This window comes from Eupeodes corollae, chromosome 1, assembly GCF_945859685.1.
Source record: "Eupeodes corollae chromosome 1, idEupCoro1.1, whole genome shotgun sequence".
Taxonomy (NCBI): domain Eukaryota; kingdom Metazoa; phylum Arthropoda; class Insecta; order Diptera; family Syrphidae; genus Eupeodes; species Eupeodes corollae.
The window spans coordinates 310,762,109-310,780,327 of record NC_079147.1 but is presented as its reverse complement, the minus strand read 5'-3'; the positions used below and the strand labels follow the sequence as shown (position 1 = coordinate 310,780,327).

Below are 18,219 nucleotides of genomic sequence, written 5' to 3'. Positions count from 1 at the left end.
AGGCACATAGTTAAGATTTAAAATTTCAACTTGTGCTCGGTCGATAATTCATTATTGAAATAGTTAGCTTCTGGTGGTAATTGGTGATTAAGGTTCCTATAGGTGTTCCTGGAGGATATTGACGGTGCTTTAAAGAGATGCTGATTGTAATTTCTTTTATCAATTTTAGCAGTAACATTTGCAAACATAGAGCTCCATTCATCTGCATTTGATTCCAATAAAGTTAAGTTAGCTTCATGTAAGGTAGCTAGCTGACTCCATTCTTTGAAAGGGGTGTCATTAGATTGCAGTAGTCTTAGCAAGATGGTTTTATGAAGACTTCTTTCATCCCTCTTCATCACTCTTCCGAGTTCATTTTGAGGTTTTGAGAATATATTGGCGTTACTCCAGACTTCACGTAAATAGCATAATTTGGTGTTGAATTTGGTAATCTAATCAAGGGTTTGAAAAAATGTCTTTGAATTGCTTCAAACTCCTCGAGAGCCAAGTATAAAAAAACTTCAGCACCATAGCACATACAAGTGTAGACAGTTGCTTGAAAGACCCGATAAACCCGACAAAAAACTTTAGCCATAATAAGCTTAACGCAATTTTAGCTTCTTTGCTTTTCTGTTTCACAGGCTTAGACAAATTTAAATTATGCGTAAACAAAACTCCAAGATATTTGAACTCTTGTACTACTTCAATACGTTTATTATTGAGTGACCAATTTACTTCCGGTTTGCAAAGTCAAACCCAAGACACATTTTTGGCCGACGCAGCAGAACAGTAAGACCGGAACGATTTCTGAATATGTATGGGTTTATTTCAAGATTTTTCTTTATATCCTAAAATGAATTTTTTCTTTCATTGCGATGATAGCAATATCGGATCTTAGACAGACAAATTTGTTTTGTTTGTACTCAGCGCAAAGCGATTAGATTTATTTACAGAAGAAAAACTATGCAGACAAAAAATGTATGAAATTTGTGTTACAAAACTTGATTAATACCTTTTGTTGCATTTTGTAGAGCATTTAATTTGCTACAATTAGATACAAAATAGAGCAGTTAATTCAAAATACAAAAGTTTATAAATCGAGTAAAGTATTGATTAGTGGATTTGTTAAAAGCATTTTCCTACTAGTTTTCTATAAAAATCGCTCACAATTTATTGATATTTTAAATTTTCCTTCAATTTGTCACTTTTTTGTCTTAAGTATTCTAGTATTGAGATAAATATGACAAAATAAAAACATGATCTAAATCGATTGAGACAATCTTGACCTTTTATCTGACATCCGACAATTAAGTGGCACGTACAACAGTGACTTACAACTCTCAACCATTCATGTGTGCAAGTACTGTTGTCAGGGATGCAGGGCCGGATTTAGAGGTCCAGAGGACCCGGAGCAATAAAGAAGCGGAGGTCCCCTAGCCAAATTATTTTCAAAATAAAGTAAAACCATTTTTTTCCCTCGAGTTTTTCAATAAATAAATTATTGTGAAACCAAGTAGATTTCTTTAGTATTGAACAAACACATATAAATTATTATAAACGGAAAAAAAGAATTATCTAAAATTTTAGGGTAAACGAACGGAACCTTTTGAGCTTCTTTCGCCGGAAAATCGTAGATGATTTCGTTGAAAGTTCTTGGAATAAATCGCTTTCAATGATTAGAAGAGAAAACTTCCAAAGACGGTTTTGTCCCATCGTGGTTGGAAGCCTATTTTTTTTATAATTTCAATTTTTGAAAATGAGCGCTCTCCAGTACAATTTGTTACCATAAAAACCAAAAACATTCTCAATGTAATTTCGAGGTTTGGGAATGTAGCTATGAAGTTTTGATTTTCGAGAATTTGGTAGTAAAATAGTTCCGACGATTGATCTGTTCCATAGCTCCATTACCAAGACTAGGCTCTAAGTCATCCGGATACACTTTCACCAATGCATCTGTTGCAGCGTGCAAATTTTTAGCATCCATCTTCTTGAACGTACAGCTTTTAAGGAATGCAATCTTTCAGTAAGAGAAACGGATAGCTGGTCAATCACTGGGATGAAGGCGAATACTTTGTATTTATTCTTGGGTGACAGATTTGCGTCTTGTGGTTTCCCGTAATCGAGCGGATTCAACCTCACATTTTTCGTTCTTTTGCGGGTGCGTGATTGATGCTTCCTCGTATTTATCACAATCATTTCGTTTGGATTCCACGAATGATTTCAATGATTCTAGTACACTCATGGCCGATTCAAGAATAATTTTGGGTCTTACAAAGATCTTGTTTAAGGCGTTAAATCGCTTCAAGATATCGTTCCAAAATGATGCCAACAAACCGGTTTCGAGCCCACTCATCTTCTGTAGATGGTGCGTTGCTTCATTCCTCACTATGTCTTTTTGCTCCTTATTGAAAGATATGCTGGTTAGAGCTTTACCGATTTCCGAATAGCCGTTGACTAAGGCTTTCGTAGCTTCAGCCCGACAAGTCCAACGAGTGTCGCTGATCTTTTCAAGACTAAAAACTGGCCGCTTTTCTTCTCCGATAATTTCTTAATCAGAATTCGGTGTCGCTCTGCACTGGCTGCGAAAAACGTGTACAAATTCTGCACGATAAGACCATTCAATGCATGGTGATTGATATTTTTCTTCGGGGTAGGAATATATTAGAAAAGTCAAAAGCATTTTTTTTCTCAAATGAGTATTAATAATTCCTCAATACTTCATACTGACATATCAGATAAAAATGTTATATTGACCTAATGTAACGTATTCGGACCGACTTTATTTAAAACCAGGATTTACTTGAAACGTTAGAGATGTAAATTTTGAAGTGGTGTGTCCAATATTTAAAACCAATATGCATTGGAATATTCTCTTTTATTCCACCCTAACTACTATTCGATAGCTCTGTGCTCATAATTTAAAATATAAATACATATGTATTTCTAGTGAGTGTGCACATAATTATTAAGAATGATCATTTAATGAAATATTAAAATTAAGTACTATTATAAAAACATTTATAACTAGGTGTATTAAAATTGAAAAAAGGTGGAGTTTGGTCTGAATTTCTCAGCTCCAAAACAAGTAAAAGTACATCCTTTGGAAAACTGTTCACTTCTCAATGCAAACTAATTGAAGTCATTTTGTAAACTACTTTGTGTTTTAATTACACGGTCACATCTGTTTACATAAAATAAACAAAAACAATTATTTGTAAAATGTATATTGATAATCAATTTTTAAATTCAACTTACTCTAAATATATGTACACAAACAACATAGGTACCTATCATTTTTTCTTATGCTATAATTGAATAAACTTTATCTTAACTAAAAAATCTTCGCTTTGTTGGTTAAAGTTAATATTTGTCATGCATCATCGACTGCCTTGCTTCTCGTGTGCCAGATTGATATTTCATGCTACGACTTTGAATCTCTTCGCTAATGGGTGAAGAGTTATTATAGTCACGTGGTGGTTCACAGGGTCTTCTATAACATCTTGAAGTCGGCGGGCTACCATTTGGACCGAATTTCGGACGGGGAATCCGCAATTGTTTTACATCAGTTAACCATGATTCCATCTTAGCTGCTATTTCCTGTTTTTCGAAAAAAGAGACAAATGTGTAAAAAATGAACACATTAATGTTAACTGAGAAGGAAAATCAAAACAAGAAGAAAAGAAAAATATTGGATTAAGATTGTTTTTTTAAATTACATACTTGCAAAATGTTAAAGTTAAAGAAGTAACATTTGTGGGAGCAATAGCATTTAAAATATCATAATTTCAAATTACATACACTAAGTCGTATACTGTATCGGACAGCCTCATGAACGGTACGACAATGGAAAGTTCCCTGACTGTAAAGTGAAAGTGTTTTTTTTTTTAACATGTTTACATATCTAATGTCTACCTATTCCCGTTTACATAAGTTGCAACATTTTCCAGACTACGAGCAGCCACATATTATACTGATAATCGTAGGCCTATCGAATTTCTGCAAACTACCAAGTCACAAAGTAACCGTTGCAAACGATCTACTTTGTATTTTTTTCTTTAGTAGATAGGTAAATATTACTTGCTGAATAGTAAAGCGATCGTTATCTGCATGCATTGCATACAACATGTGTGCACTGAAGCGCTCAAGGAGAATTAACTTAAAATTAGATTAAATAACATTATATAACTTCTATTTTCTTCACTGAATCGCAATCAATCTGAAATTCTTCTTTCGCACTGTTTTGACTATGTTAAGGTCTTCCTTCTTTTATGAAATGGATTCTTTTGATACCAATTATTATAATAACCTATAAATAATTGCATACTAATCGAAGCATAATTTATAACATAAATTATGGAAGTAGTAGATTAATTTTCTGATGTCTTTAATTGCAGTTTAAGCTATTAACGTCTTATTAACAAAAATACTAATTTTGTGCATTAATTGTCGTGTTTTTCTATTCATTTATTATATATTATAACTTGTCCTTGATTTCCCAAACATAATTCTGTTTAATACCTAAGAAGTTCTGCCAAAGACAAATAAAGGTGTACAAAATTATAAATTTCAGAAAGAAGTAAATTTAGGAAAGTTATTCACAAGACATCTTACTTCACATTGCGACGACTTGAAATTCTGTTATTGTTGGTTACTATGAAAACAAACATAACCGGACAGCCAGCAACGCGGTGGGGCATCGGCGGCGGCGGCGTCGAGCGTTCAGTAGACAGGTATCAATCGTTTGTTTAAAAGAAAGCATGGCAGATTCTGAACAACGTCATGACCTAGAAACTACCTTAAAACCAGAATTTTAAGAAAGAGTATGAAGAATAAAATACACCCAAACAATAAACTCTTTCGCCCATTTCTCTCTCTCTCCTGACGGTTTTAACTTAAACTTTCTCATGTAACAAGCTTCTCAATAGTTTCGTAAGTAAACACCTCATTATTCGTTGGACATATGTATAATTTAAAACAGAGTAGCCAAGCGGCTTTTTAAAAATGTACGTATTGGAAACATTTTATTTTTAATTTGAAGTTTGTGTAAAAGTCCAAACATTTAAAATGTTTAATTAAGTTATCTAAAGTCAATAAATATTCAAACGAAAATAATTTTGAAAGTTTATGCATACAATATGGTTGTTAATTTCTCAAAAAAAAAATCTTTAATATATCCAATACGGTGGATTTAAGTGTTTCTGCATTTAATTTCTGCAAGAAAATTGATTTTAAATGTGTTGCATATTATAAATATTATTACTATTAATGAAAGTATCGCAATGTAAAGCTTAAAGCCATTGGGAGATCTTGCATCAATTAATACAAATATAATAAGGCGTTGTTTTAATAATGATCCAGAATAAATAAATAAACTTCTTAAAACTTTTTTAATTTCTTCAAATTTGATTTGATTTTGTGCGGGTAACTAATACAGAATTGTATTAGGTATTATATTTTATCAAAATATCTATAGAACCAAATATAAATCTTGCTTAGTTTTCAATATCTTACGAATTTATGGCCTGTATTTTCGAAAATTTTTTTTAATAAACAAGATATTATTTGTTGTTCTTTCATGATGTTCGCATATAATAATTCTGTAAGTTGGTTTGAATTGCTTTGGACGTGTAGTTTTTGTAAAATGATACTTCTTTGATGACAAGTATGCACATACACACATTTTTGTTTGTGGTATATTTTATTCGTAACAATCTCTCGTTTGCTATTTTACAAGGTTGAGGTATACAGTTTTGGAGGCCGTATAAAAGGTCATGTTAAGACTGACCGCAAATTAAAAATACTATGTTTGTTGGAATATTACGAGTATTAGTGATTAGTTGATTTTATGATTGTACTTGACTGCGTTTTTAATGGAAATAATCACATAAGCATATTCTTATTTTAGTTTATCTTTTGTTTGTGGTCACTTATTTAAAGCAAAGATGTTGTTTGCCTTTGGATACAGTAATAAAACTTAATTAAAAAAGGTTTAAAAAGTATGGGGTATGCTTTCTAAATTACATTCTGGAAGGAAAATATTTTGCAATCTCCAATCGAAAAAAATAAAATGTATCATGAATGTTTTCGCACTGTTAACCCCAGAAAGATAACCGTATTTCATAGATCATGAGAGAAACACGTAGTTTATCCGCCGATTGAACTTAGCTCACGTAAAAAGCAGAGAGACCTATTTTTTTATTGTTATTATGCAACGGTAACGGATATCATACCAACTTTTTTGCAATCAACAAATTACAGAATATGAAAACTACTGGTGCGTTTTATATACATAATCTTCTTAAAGAAATTGTTTAAGCTTCTCATATCGTTCAATTTTCCAAGCCGAAAACTATGTTTGGAAATAAACGCGAATCCCAGTTTAAATTAAAGTTGAAATCTTAAGTTGCGTATTGCAACAATCGGGAAACACTTTGAAAACTTTTGCTGATTAACAAATGTTGCCGAACGAAAAACCGGTTAGCAAGTAAAATGATTTGTTAATTGGAGAAACAAGTATTTCTTTTCAAAATTCACAAAGCTAGCGCACTCAACTACAACTTATTATGTGAAATATCAGCCCGATTTAATGTAAACAACAACAAAAATAGGGTCATATTAATTTATAAAACAAAAATAACATTAATGGCATCTTTTTATTTCTTACTTTTTCTCTAAAATTGTAATGTAATGTGAATGAATTTCTGAGAAATATGAAACAAATAAAAAACAGCGGGTAAACAGAAACTTTCCCGCACGATTTTAACTCAAATTTAACAACGAGATATCACAAACCAAACGACTCAAGCTGCCGAAACCATACTAAAAGAAGGTGTGCAGCCACTAACAATCTTTACTTAATGTAAGAGCCCAGCCATGAGATGAAATATATAGATACTCGTACATAAACAAAAAAAAAAGAAAACAAAAAAATAATAATAATAACAGTCATGGAGAAAAGACTCAGCTGTTTGCAATCCGTTTGCACTCGTACCTGTAGTGATTGCGTTTTATTTATGCGTTTGGGGGGATTTTATATAACTATGGCCTACCTGTGAAGCTTTTATTCGGATTTGACTATTTGTTGATAAAGCTGGATCTATTTCATGGATTGAATCAAGCTATCTGGCTCTGTATGTTTCAAGCAATAATAATTTAAAACAAATTATAATAAAAATAAACCTATCTGTCTATATTGAAAAGCTTCGGTAGTAGAAATGCGATTGGCTTTGGGCTCAGTAGGGCTGCCAGGGCTGAATAAAATGCACTCAGAAAAGAAACACAAAGTCACTAGTATCCAGTCTCTTTAAAAAAAATTTCCTTTAAAAAGATCATTTAAAAAAATAACGATTAGAAACACTGTATCAATGTCAAATTAAAATATTAAATGTGGGAGCGTGTCGAAATTCTGTATTTTAAAATACTGCGTATTGTAAAAATTCTGTATGATACTGTATGGTTAATATTCTGTATTTCAAAATACTATACATTTAAAATGTCTCAAAATGCTGTATTGTCAAAATACTGTATCTCGTAATACTGTATAATACTGGAAGTTTTGACAGATCAATTAGTTTGGTGCAATTGCTTATGTAATTGTTGATTACGATTTAAACAATTCATGTACAAATGTGAGAGAGATACAAATAACTAAGAAGAAAATGAGAAAGAGAAAATAAAAAGAAGTTACCATTTGTATTATTTTTTTTTTTATTACTTCAGAGACTTATAAGTTATTAGAGGTACACGTGTTATTGTTGAAGGGAGTATATTAAAATATTATGCTAATGAAAAATTATAATGATGTTTATTTCAAAATGCTGTAAACAAGGCTGAAAAATAAAAGAGTGCGTACAGTATTTCTAACCCATTAAATTTATTTAAGTCCCCTTTTTTCATTTGGCAAAATTTTTCGAATTTTCCAATTCAGAACTTATTTTTTAGCAGACAATTTGGAACTTGATAGTTTCAAATATATTTCGAAAGCTTGATTGTGAGTCTTATCATGTAGTTGAGAAGAGCAAAAGAAAAACTTTGATTTTAATGATTATGAAGATCATTTAAAGATAATACTTAAACTTAATTAATTTATAATTATAAAAATTAAATAGTGGTTGGTTACTAGACCTAAAAAAAACTAACGTGCTAGCAACCAAATTTTTAAATAAGTGTGTAAAAAAATTGAATAAAATATATTAAATAAGATATTTTCTTTCGTGGTTTCAATCATAAAACGATGTGTAACTTCGCATTTTCTTATCAATTAAACTTTGTAACAATATTTGTTCTTAAAATACTCGTAATAGACGTTATTACTTACATTAAGTAAATACATCAATTATAACCGAGTAAGAGTAACTAACAAGAACTTTTGGGAATAATTCAGCTCTATTAGGTTTGATAAATTGTTTTTTTATTTTTTTTTTTTTTATAATTAAAAGCAATAACTTTCTTAATGTATTTTCAATAAGGATTTTAAAATTGATTTCTAAGAATACTTACGTTTTAAAGACGCTGATGATGAATATTGAATGCATATCTTACTTCAAGTAAGAAAATGCGTTAAATAGCCGAGTACTGTTAAATTTATAATAGGTATTTAGCTAGAAATCAGCAGGCAAATTAATAATGAAGCAAACTTAGAGGGGAAGCATTTAAGACATTTAAGTACTATTGTAGGTTGTTTGCTCATTGCATGCTTTAAATTAAGTGTACACGATTGGTAGATCTTACATTTGTGTCCGAACGGTCAGTGAAAAAAATCTAATCGGGTTATCTGTCAGAAAATGTTTTTGATTAACTTGCACTAATCATTGCCTTTTCTGAAAAGTTTTGAGGTTGTGTTATATTTCTTAGAATGAAGGATTTGACAGATGTACTTTTTTTAACATGTTACAATTTTTTCATTATTGGAAAATTATCTGCCAATGAGGTGACTATAATGTTGTGTGTTAAATTGATTGGTATAAAATCTAATAATCTTTTACAACTTATTGGTTTGACCAATCGTGAGCACTAAGCCTTACGATAAACCAATCTTTACTTTTTGTTTTATTTGAAATTTAAAACCATAAATATATTAGATATTTCTTATTTAAATTGTTTCATGCATTCGAATTAAACATTTTTAATAAAGGAACAGGTAAGGCATTTGAAAATTAAAAACTAAAAACGAATTTATTACTTAAAAGACATTAAAATTAAATATACAAATTATACATGAATTACAAACTTGAGGGTTTTCTTATTCAATAGCTTAGGGAAGGATAAGACCAATATCTTATAACTGATTAAACACCAAACACACAAGTCTTAGGCTCAAAAACAACATAACATAAAAATCACTTACAACCGATTGCATAAAACATTCGACATTACATTAATTTAATATTTTGCAAGTCTCTGTAGTGAATATATATGTATTTAAAGTAAATTCTTATATATTTAAACATCATTTTAGTCAAGAAGTTATATCTAGTTATAACCGTTACTTAGACGCCATCATAGGTAGTATTTTATGTGTTAAAAAAAGAAAACATACAAAACATGCACTACAAATCGTAGGGTTTAGTGTTGATTATTATTAAATTGTTTCTTTTTTTTGTAGAAAGAAAAAGTAGAGAATACGGTAGACACACAAAATAAAATTATGTTTATAGAAGACTTTTCGTAAAAAATAATTGTTTATAACTGTAACAAATTATAAGTAGTAAAGATTTCATTTTTGTGAAATAATATCTCGAAAATTACTTTTGTTTGGTTTGTGTTCTTTTCGTTTTTCTTTCTTTGTTAATATTTATATTACAGGGTGGCTACTTAGACGGACTTCGTTCGCATTTGGGTGGCTTAACGCAACGTGTCAAGTCGTGGTATTGGGGACGGCCTCTTGTAAGTGCAATTGTATTTTGTTACTTTTTTTTAAATAATATTTTAAGAAGCCATCCAACTTAAAGAAAACTGTTTTTTTAATTCTTGATAACTTGTTGTGGAAAATGAAATCGTTTGCCAAAAAGCATTGCTATTAAAATAGGTCAATGAGTTATTATAATTTGTTTTTTTTTTTTTGTTTAAATTTATTTTTGTTATGTTTTATAAATATTAAAACATTCGATTTGGCCTGATTTGTGTGAGTAGAAATTTTTATTAGATACTTACTTATATCTACAGTTTAATTTTGTTTTGTAATTATAATGCTTATTTTGCAAATTGTTTTATTAGCAATGCATAGAACAATGAAAAATGAGTTTTAATATATTAAAGTTGTTGACATTACTATTAATTGAATTTTAAGCTTAAAAAATATAATTGCACTGTACGCATGAGTCACCCACTCTTATAACTCTTAACAGAAAAACTTTCGTAGACCCACATTTGCACCTTAGAGTTGTAGTTAAAACATTATTTTTTTAAATATTGAAATTTTAAACAAATGTATACCTAGTTAATTCGGTTTTGTATAAATTTTTAGTTCGAGAACAATAATTGGCAACAAATTTTTAAATTAATTAGAATCATATGGTAAAGTGTTTTTATCTAGGATTTTTTTTGTTAGTTTCTCTCCTTCATTCATCTCGCAAAACACAGACAAATACAAAGACTTATCATGAACTTTACAAAATGATAGGAATTTTTTAATTTTGTGAATGCAATTTCCTATCAAAAATAGTCAACTTTTTATAAAGGTGGATATGTATGCCAAACGATCTTTGTTAATTATAAGTGTTCGTTTTAAAATTCCTATTCTTCAACCAACACTGTCAGATACTTATATATTTTTTTTATAAACTCTCAATTTAAACGTAAGTATACAGTTTAATTTTTTTTTGTGTCACCCTTTCAATATCTCATACGAGCTCACGTCACAATACCAATTGCTACTTGGCAAAAATCTTAAGATACCCACTTTTCTCTCTCGCTTTATGTTTGAGTGTTAATTATTTCTATGTAAGATTTAATTTTGTAAAAAAAAACAAAACTTAACAATCTGGGAATATCAAATTCGATTTCAGGACAACAAAATTACATAGAATAGGTAATAGTGACATTTATGAAATTTAAAAAAATCGATACTAGTATAGTATCAACTTATGGAGTGAAAACTTAATTGCATTTGTATTGAAAACAATAAGTCTATTAAATTCAAATTTATTTTGTTAAGTATGTACTTATTTTCTTCCCATATACTTACTATTTCAGGCACGGTACTTTATCTTAATCTTAAGGAAGCTATTTTAGACCTATTTTTTAATATATACTTATAGAAAATTTCCTAATTTTGGAAAAGTCCGTATAGTAAAACTTATTTTTCTCTAAGCATTGTTTACAGACACAATAGTTGTATTTTTTCAAAATCCTATAACAATAGTTACTTGATTGGTACTTATAAATTTTCTAGTTTAAAAGCAGTTTGATAATAAAACAACTTCATATATAATAAACTTATAATTCAAATCCTTAAAAAGGTAGCTTATCATTGATAAAAAGCAAAGCTTAATATTTTACAAGTCAATTGGTAAGAGTGTCGATGGTTAAAAATGTTGTAAATAACAAGCAAAGGCATAATTGTCACTAAATTTTGTTTAATCTTTTTACACATTACAGTTTAAAAGCCTGAATTTGAGTATTTATCAACTTTCAACTGATAATTGATACTCTCAATGTATCGTATCGTATGTTGAGGTGTAGGTTAAAAATAAAGAATTAAAGAAACTTTTTATGGCGAGAGGAGGACGCTGAAGATATTATTTACTCTAGAAAATGAATAGCATTTAAATGTTTATAATTGTTAAATAGCCCCTAAAAAGACCGTTTTACGAAATCAAACACGTAATTTTGACCAGCTTGTTGGAGCTTATTCAAGATTAGATATAATATTTGTATATACAATGTATATCAAAATTTGTCATAATTGTAAGCAATTCTTTATCATTTTACTAATTAATTTATTACTTAAGAAAATATGATCATGAAACAAGAGAGTACCAAGACAATGGCTTGGGTTGTAACCGAAAAACATACGAAAATATAGAACAGTCAAATTCTGCGCTTAAAAAGCTATAATCCGTCAAATTAACATACAGAACCAATTTTGAAATATTTGGCAATTTACTAGCTATTCCAAAATTGTAATCCGTTTCTTAATATATCCATAGTGTTATATTGTTTCCCCTTTTTTAAAAAGGAATCATCTGAACCCGTAATTTTATGACAGTTCGTAAAAACAAAACATGCCTAAATTTGATAAACGGTCCTATTAATTTGAAATGTCAAAAACTCTTAAGACATAATATGGAATTAGCAAATTATACTTATGTTTGAAGCTGTCGTTTCATGTTCTTAACGTCAAAAAATTGTTAAGAGATAATTAGATGGTAAGGTCGTTAAAAATTAGAAAAATCATCTTTTGGCTTAAGAACTCACTTAAATATTGGTCCACCGCCGATCTTCATAAGTACGGGACTGTAGATTCAACCGGTCGCATGAATAGAAAAAATTCAAAGTGAGCTTGACTTTCTATATCAAGAAACAATTAACAATTTTTTTTAGAATTTTTACTTTAAGAAAAGCTGAAAATGGAATTTAAATGTAGATGGACATGATTAAAATGTTAATAGAGATGCGCATGTAGGTTTTTGATTAGTTTTAAATAATTTATGTACATTATGCAGGTGCAATTGAGTTTCCATTCAAATGAAATATTACAATGGTTGAAAAAATGTGATTTCCCAGGTTTGGCACGGTAAACAAAACTCCCCAACGCCCTTTCTTACCTAAATCTTTCAAAATTCAATTATATTCTTTACCTTAAATAACGCTCTTTCGAGACACGAAAAATAAAAAGAGACAACAAGTGTTCTTCTTGCATATAAAGTGGTCTTTCCTTCAGCTATATGTAAAAAGAAAACAAAAACACAAATGCACGCTTTCTTTTTATTCCGATGCTTAAGCAGTTTTTTAAGTTTGTGAAAATTTAGACTGAACTCACACACAGTTTTTTAGAATATTAACTTTTTAAATGACAATGAAAAAAAATAAAAATAAATAAAATTTATTCTTATGGCAACTTAAAAATAAATTTTAATCACTAAATAATTCGGTCTTATGCGAAAAAAAAGAAAACTAAATATAATATAATAAGCAAAAGCAATTTCGTTTTAAGAACATTGTTTTCGATTTTGATTTTCGTTTGGATTTTTCGATTTTGATTTTTGAATTGAATTTTCTCCATATTTCAATCAACAAATTTCAATCTAAACCAACCAAACAATCAACCCATTAAACCATGTTACTCGTAATTGCAAACTGAAACTAAACTATAGGAGTTGGCAACTAAACTCTCTAGAAGTTTTGATATGAAGGAGGAGGGAGGCGCGTTACTTGGCGAGAAGGGAGTTCGAAGGCATCAGGTGAGTACGCATCCCCTTATTTAGAGATCCCATACATTTCTTTTTTATTTGACTTCATATGATCGCCATTGAGAAATTTAAATTTAAACTACAGATTAATATAATTAGCATAAAATTAACCAGATAATGTGTAACTAATTGATTCTCTAACTAATATCAAATTGGTGTTTTATTGGTTAATACAAAATTAAATAGGGTTATATTTAAATTTGTGCAGACGTTTGCCTATCGCCACTAACATCCTTGCCTATTCAAGCCAGTTCAGATTAATTAGGAACAGTAGCAAACATCTATCCATTTTTGACACTTAAATTATTGGAATCAAAATAGATACTTCTTTCGAGATTTAAAAGCGACTAAGAGATTCAAATTTGCATGTTTGGTATCAAAATAAAGCTGATGAGTTGTAAATTTGTTTGTACTTAAAAAGAACTTTATTTAAACCAGAACTTGTTCATTTTTAGTTTTCTAATGATAAAATCAATGAACAGCTAATTTTTAATTATACAATCTAGAGAATAATCAGGCTATTTCAATAACCAACTGTAACTTCAATCTAATTACAATCAGAAAATGTTGTTTTAATGATAGAATTTTTTTAATGATAGCTATAACCGACCTGACAAAAAAATTCCAATAATGGAAACCAATGGCAGCCATTACAGGTTTTGATATTTTGTTCCGTTAAAATGTAGGCCATAATTGTAACAGAACGCTTAAAATCGTCATCTTCAAATCTCAAGTTTGATATTTTAACAATACAAAATTTTGCATTTATCATAAAAGTAGTAAAAGTTATCGATTAAACATTTGAGTCAATAAGTCTAACTTATCTTAGTATATACAAATTATGCTTTTTATTGAATCACAAGGCATTTATTTCAAAAATCACAGAGTAATTGTTGTATGAATTTTAATTGGATCTATCTTACGTTAAGGTTAGGTTATAGTGGTTGTCCAAGATGGAATAACGGACACACTTAGCCAGTTTTTTGGCCCATTGTGATAACACATAAATCTTGAGGCTTCCTCCTCTAAGCTCAATGGAACCAGTTTTTACGAAACGTGAGAGGCTGATGATTATGCTGATATGATTTAGATCGTTTAGATCTTTAAAGAAGAATTCTCCTAGATAATTCTTGCGTTTTCGAGCCAGAGAGTATATAAAGAGAAGATGAAGAATTGTTTCCTTCTCTTCCTCGTCCATACAGCTTCTGCAAAAGTCATTTGAGAATACGCCTAGTGGCGTGCTTTTCTATTAGACAGTATCCGGTTATGACACCTATTATCGAGCTTATATGCGATCTGCTTAGAGATAGCAAGCACCTTGAACGTTTCAAATCCAGTGTCGGCCAGATGTTTTTTGTGGCCTGTCTTACAATCAGCGCAGTTCACCCAAAATGTAGAAAAACTGTTATAATGAAATGAGATTTATTTCGATTAAAAGATATGTTCATTGGTGAAAAATGCTCAAAAGTAATACCTTCATATTCAACAAGGCAAAACCATAAAAGTTTTATACTTTTTCATCGGGTATAATACAAAACATAACTGAGGCAAATTTAATTCTTCTAAATAATCTTTACCAAAAACTGTACGTACACATTTTACTTGAAATATTATTTTTGCAGAATCTCACCATTTTTAGTTTCAGAATTGCAATAAAAGAGTCATTTTTAAAACTAAAACGTGTATATAAATTTAAAAAAAAGAATCTACAATTTGCTGAAAATATATTTCTCACAGCTATTCCTATAGTTAATGTAGTCTCTGTTGTATTCAACAGACGATTTTGTTTAAAAAAAGCTTTCTATATGGAGTTTTTGCATTTTATAGGCTATTCCTTTACACTTCACACTATATTCCATTTATCACGCAATCAAGCTGATTTTCTTAAAAATTCAATTTTTGTTTAACGAATTTGTTTACACTTAGTTATTTTATTCCTCTTATAGAATGATTGGCTGTTAAAATAAAAATCCTTTCTGTATTATTGAATTTGTTTTCGAATTTGTTTAGATTTGCTTGGTTCTGAATTGTTTACAAGAAAAAAAATATCTAATCTCAAATCTTATTTTGTATCTTTTGTTAATTTTTTACTCGGTGTATATAAAAAGAATAACTTGAAACGGTTCCTAAGCAACAAAAAATACAGTGAACAAATAAGGGTCTTATGTTTATAATTTAAAACAAAAATCTTTTATATCACACGAGCAATAAATCTTTTCAGTCCATGCAACGTCTATCAACTGAACAAAACGGCTCCACGACAGACCAACCCCGTGAACACAATCCCAACGTCGTACCTGATCATAGAGGCAACTTACATATTACTGTTAAGAAAACTAAACCAATTTTAGGTATTGCGATCGAAGGTGGTGCTAATACAAAACATCCATTACCAAGAATAATAAATATTCACGTAAGACTTCCCTAAAGCCAACCTATTTAAATGAAAAGGGAGTTTCTTCAAAAATACTGGTTATTTCTTTGCAGGAACATGGTGCTGCTTTTGATGCGGGAGGCTTAGAAGTGGGACAACTTATACTCGAAGTCGATGGAAACAAAGTTGAAGGCCTGCATCATCAAGTGAGTAGTTTTTTAAGCAAGGGTCAAAACTAAACTAAAACATTTCCGGGTATTCAGGAAGTGGCCCGTCTTATAGCTGAATGCTTTGCAAACCGGGAAAAGGCTGATATTACATTTTTAGTTGTGGAAGCGAAAAAATCAAACCTAGAGCCTAAGCCAACAGCCCTTATATTTCTAGAAGCTTAACATTTGCTTGCTTTGCCAGCCAGTGATCCAGCGATAACGCGCGAGCAGTATCAAGAATGCAAACATGGAATCGACTTAACGAAAGCTGCTGAACCTAGTTAATTAATTTACCAATATAAAACATTCCAAAATAAAATTGTGTATATAATTATATTCTTTTGTTTAATTCGAACCTATAGTTAATTTCGTTGGTACGAGTATAAGTTATGTTTAAACATTTCAATTAATATTCAAATTAAATTTTCTAACAGTCTCGGAATTGAACCCACATTGTCAAAAACAAATAAATCAATCATTCACTCAAATGCACTTCGTACAATTCCTTATTGTTATTACAATAGACGATTTTTTAACTTAAAACGACCTATTGAAATACTCTTATATCCTTAACAGCTTTTCTTTATCACCCTTTCTCTCACAACAAGCTCTGAGGAATGGTTAGGAGTTACAAATAACTACACTTTGGTTTCTTAGGCCTGTACAAAATTGCACATTATTTTATGATATTGAGTATGTCAAAAGGCTGGAATTTTCTTTTCTTGCACTTGTAAACAACTTAAATTTCTCAACAATTTAATTAGTTTTTTTGAATAGAAAGAAGAAATAAAGTGATTTTTCTAGAATTTTGGCAAATTTAAAATTTTTCTTTCAATAATAATCTCCAGTGTAACTTTTCAGTTTCTCACTTTCGTGGAAACTATGGCCTTGGTCTCTATTGAAAGTAATTACGCACCAGACAAAACAAAAATATCAAAACATGCATATTTGCTTTAAATCATAAATATAGGAAAATTAAAAAGAACCCTTCATATCATTTGGGACCAATTAATTATCATATATAGTGCAGGGCGTATTTTGTAGAAATTTCATTATGTGTTCAACTAAATTCTGAATGCAAATTTTCTCCTAACTGCAAAAGTATCAAACAAATAGGGCTCATAAATAAACTACCTATAATATTTATACAACCCATTATCCACAAAATTTATTTGTTTTATGACTGATCAAATCATTAACCGATCGCTTTGCAGAAAAATAATAGTTAAATAGAAATATGCAAAAACGCTTGATTACTGATATAAATGTAGGTGTTTTAAACAAGCAAAAAGATCAAGGCCAAAAAAGGGGCTATTCCGATATCCGATAAGACTTAAATTGTTTAAGAGTTAATTTTATTATGTTTCATTATTAACTTAACTTTTTCAAAATAAATTTGTTAATTTGTTGTTTCCTATACTCGGATTAAGTCGACAAGACTAAAATAAACAATTCAAAAAACGTGGTTATAAAAAATACAAAAAAAATATGATTAATGAACATTCATAACGCCAATACTTTTAAATTATTGATAACTAACGCAATACACATTATAATATTACTATGTATATTTAAACAATGGAAATACTTTATACCTTTAATATGTAAACCATGTTTTTAAAGCGATATTAGAAAACCATATATGTTATGTATATGAGTGAAAACAGAAAATAAATAATGTAGAAATTATTATTTAATACGGACGAAGGCAGTTGTACAAATTTGAAAGAGGACTTGCACGGTTATTTATTTATTTTTTAATTTCTTTGTTAAATATTATCCACTAGATAAAAAAAAATCAAATAAAAACCCACCTATTTTTGAGACTTATTTCAAATTTAGATTGAATTTAGTAAGGAAAACGATAAAATTTAAAAATAAAGTAAAATATAAATAAATAATGCATACAAATACCTGCTATGTAGAATTCCTTTTGAATCGACCCCCAACTAAATTGCAAAAAAGAACTTTTAAAAAAAGGTAAATTAATGATAGCTAGGCTGGTTTACAGCTGACAGGGCATAATATTAACCATGCAACAATTTTTATTTCTATATAATTAAAAAGTTAAATTACAAAAAAAACACGCTAATTTTATAATTTTTATTTTGATTATAATTTAGAGAATACAGAAAGAAGCAAGTGTAAACAAATGCAAAACAAAACTGGCAAACATACAGATATGCATATTTTAGATCACACATAAAGTTAATTACATTATAAAAATAATCAGAAGTACATAAGT

The 18,219-nt window shown here is 29.5% G+C and overlaps 1 protein-coding gene across 9 annotated transcripts in view; it reads left to right on the top strand.

Moving 5' to 3' along the window:
- Window positions 1-18,203, top strand: part of LOC129942953 (whirlin) — a 39,204-nt gene extending 21,001 nt beyond the window's left edge. For 4 of the 9 annotated variants that reach the window (XM_056052121.1, XM_056052127.1, XM_056052124.1 and 1 more), the window contains 3 exons: window positions 15,613-15,804; window positions 15,879-15,971; window positions 16,029-18,203. In XM_056052121.1, coding sequence (XP_055908096.1) covers window positions 15,613-15,804; window positions 15,879-15,971; window positions 16,029-16,157 — 414 coding nt within the window. In that variant the 3' untranslated portion in view covers window positions 16,158-18,203. Of the gene's footprint in view, window positions 1-9,112; window positions 9,161-9,783; window positions 9,865-13,295; window positions 13,383-15,612; window positions 15,805-15,878; window positions 15,972-16,028 lie in introns of those variants that run through there. The other 5 variants (XM_056052119.1, XM_056052120.1, XM_056052122.1 and 2 more) reach the window with 5 other exon arrangements.
- The last annotated feature ends 16 nt before the right edge of the window (window positions 18,204-18,219 follow it).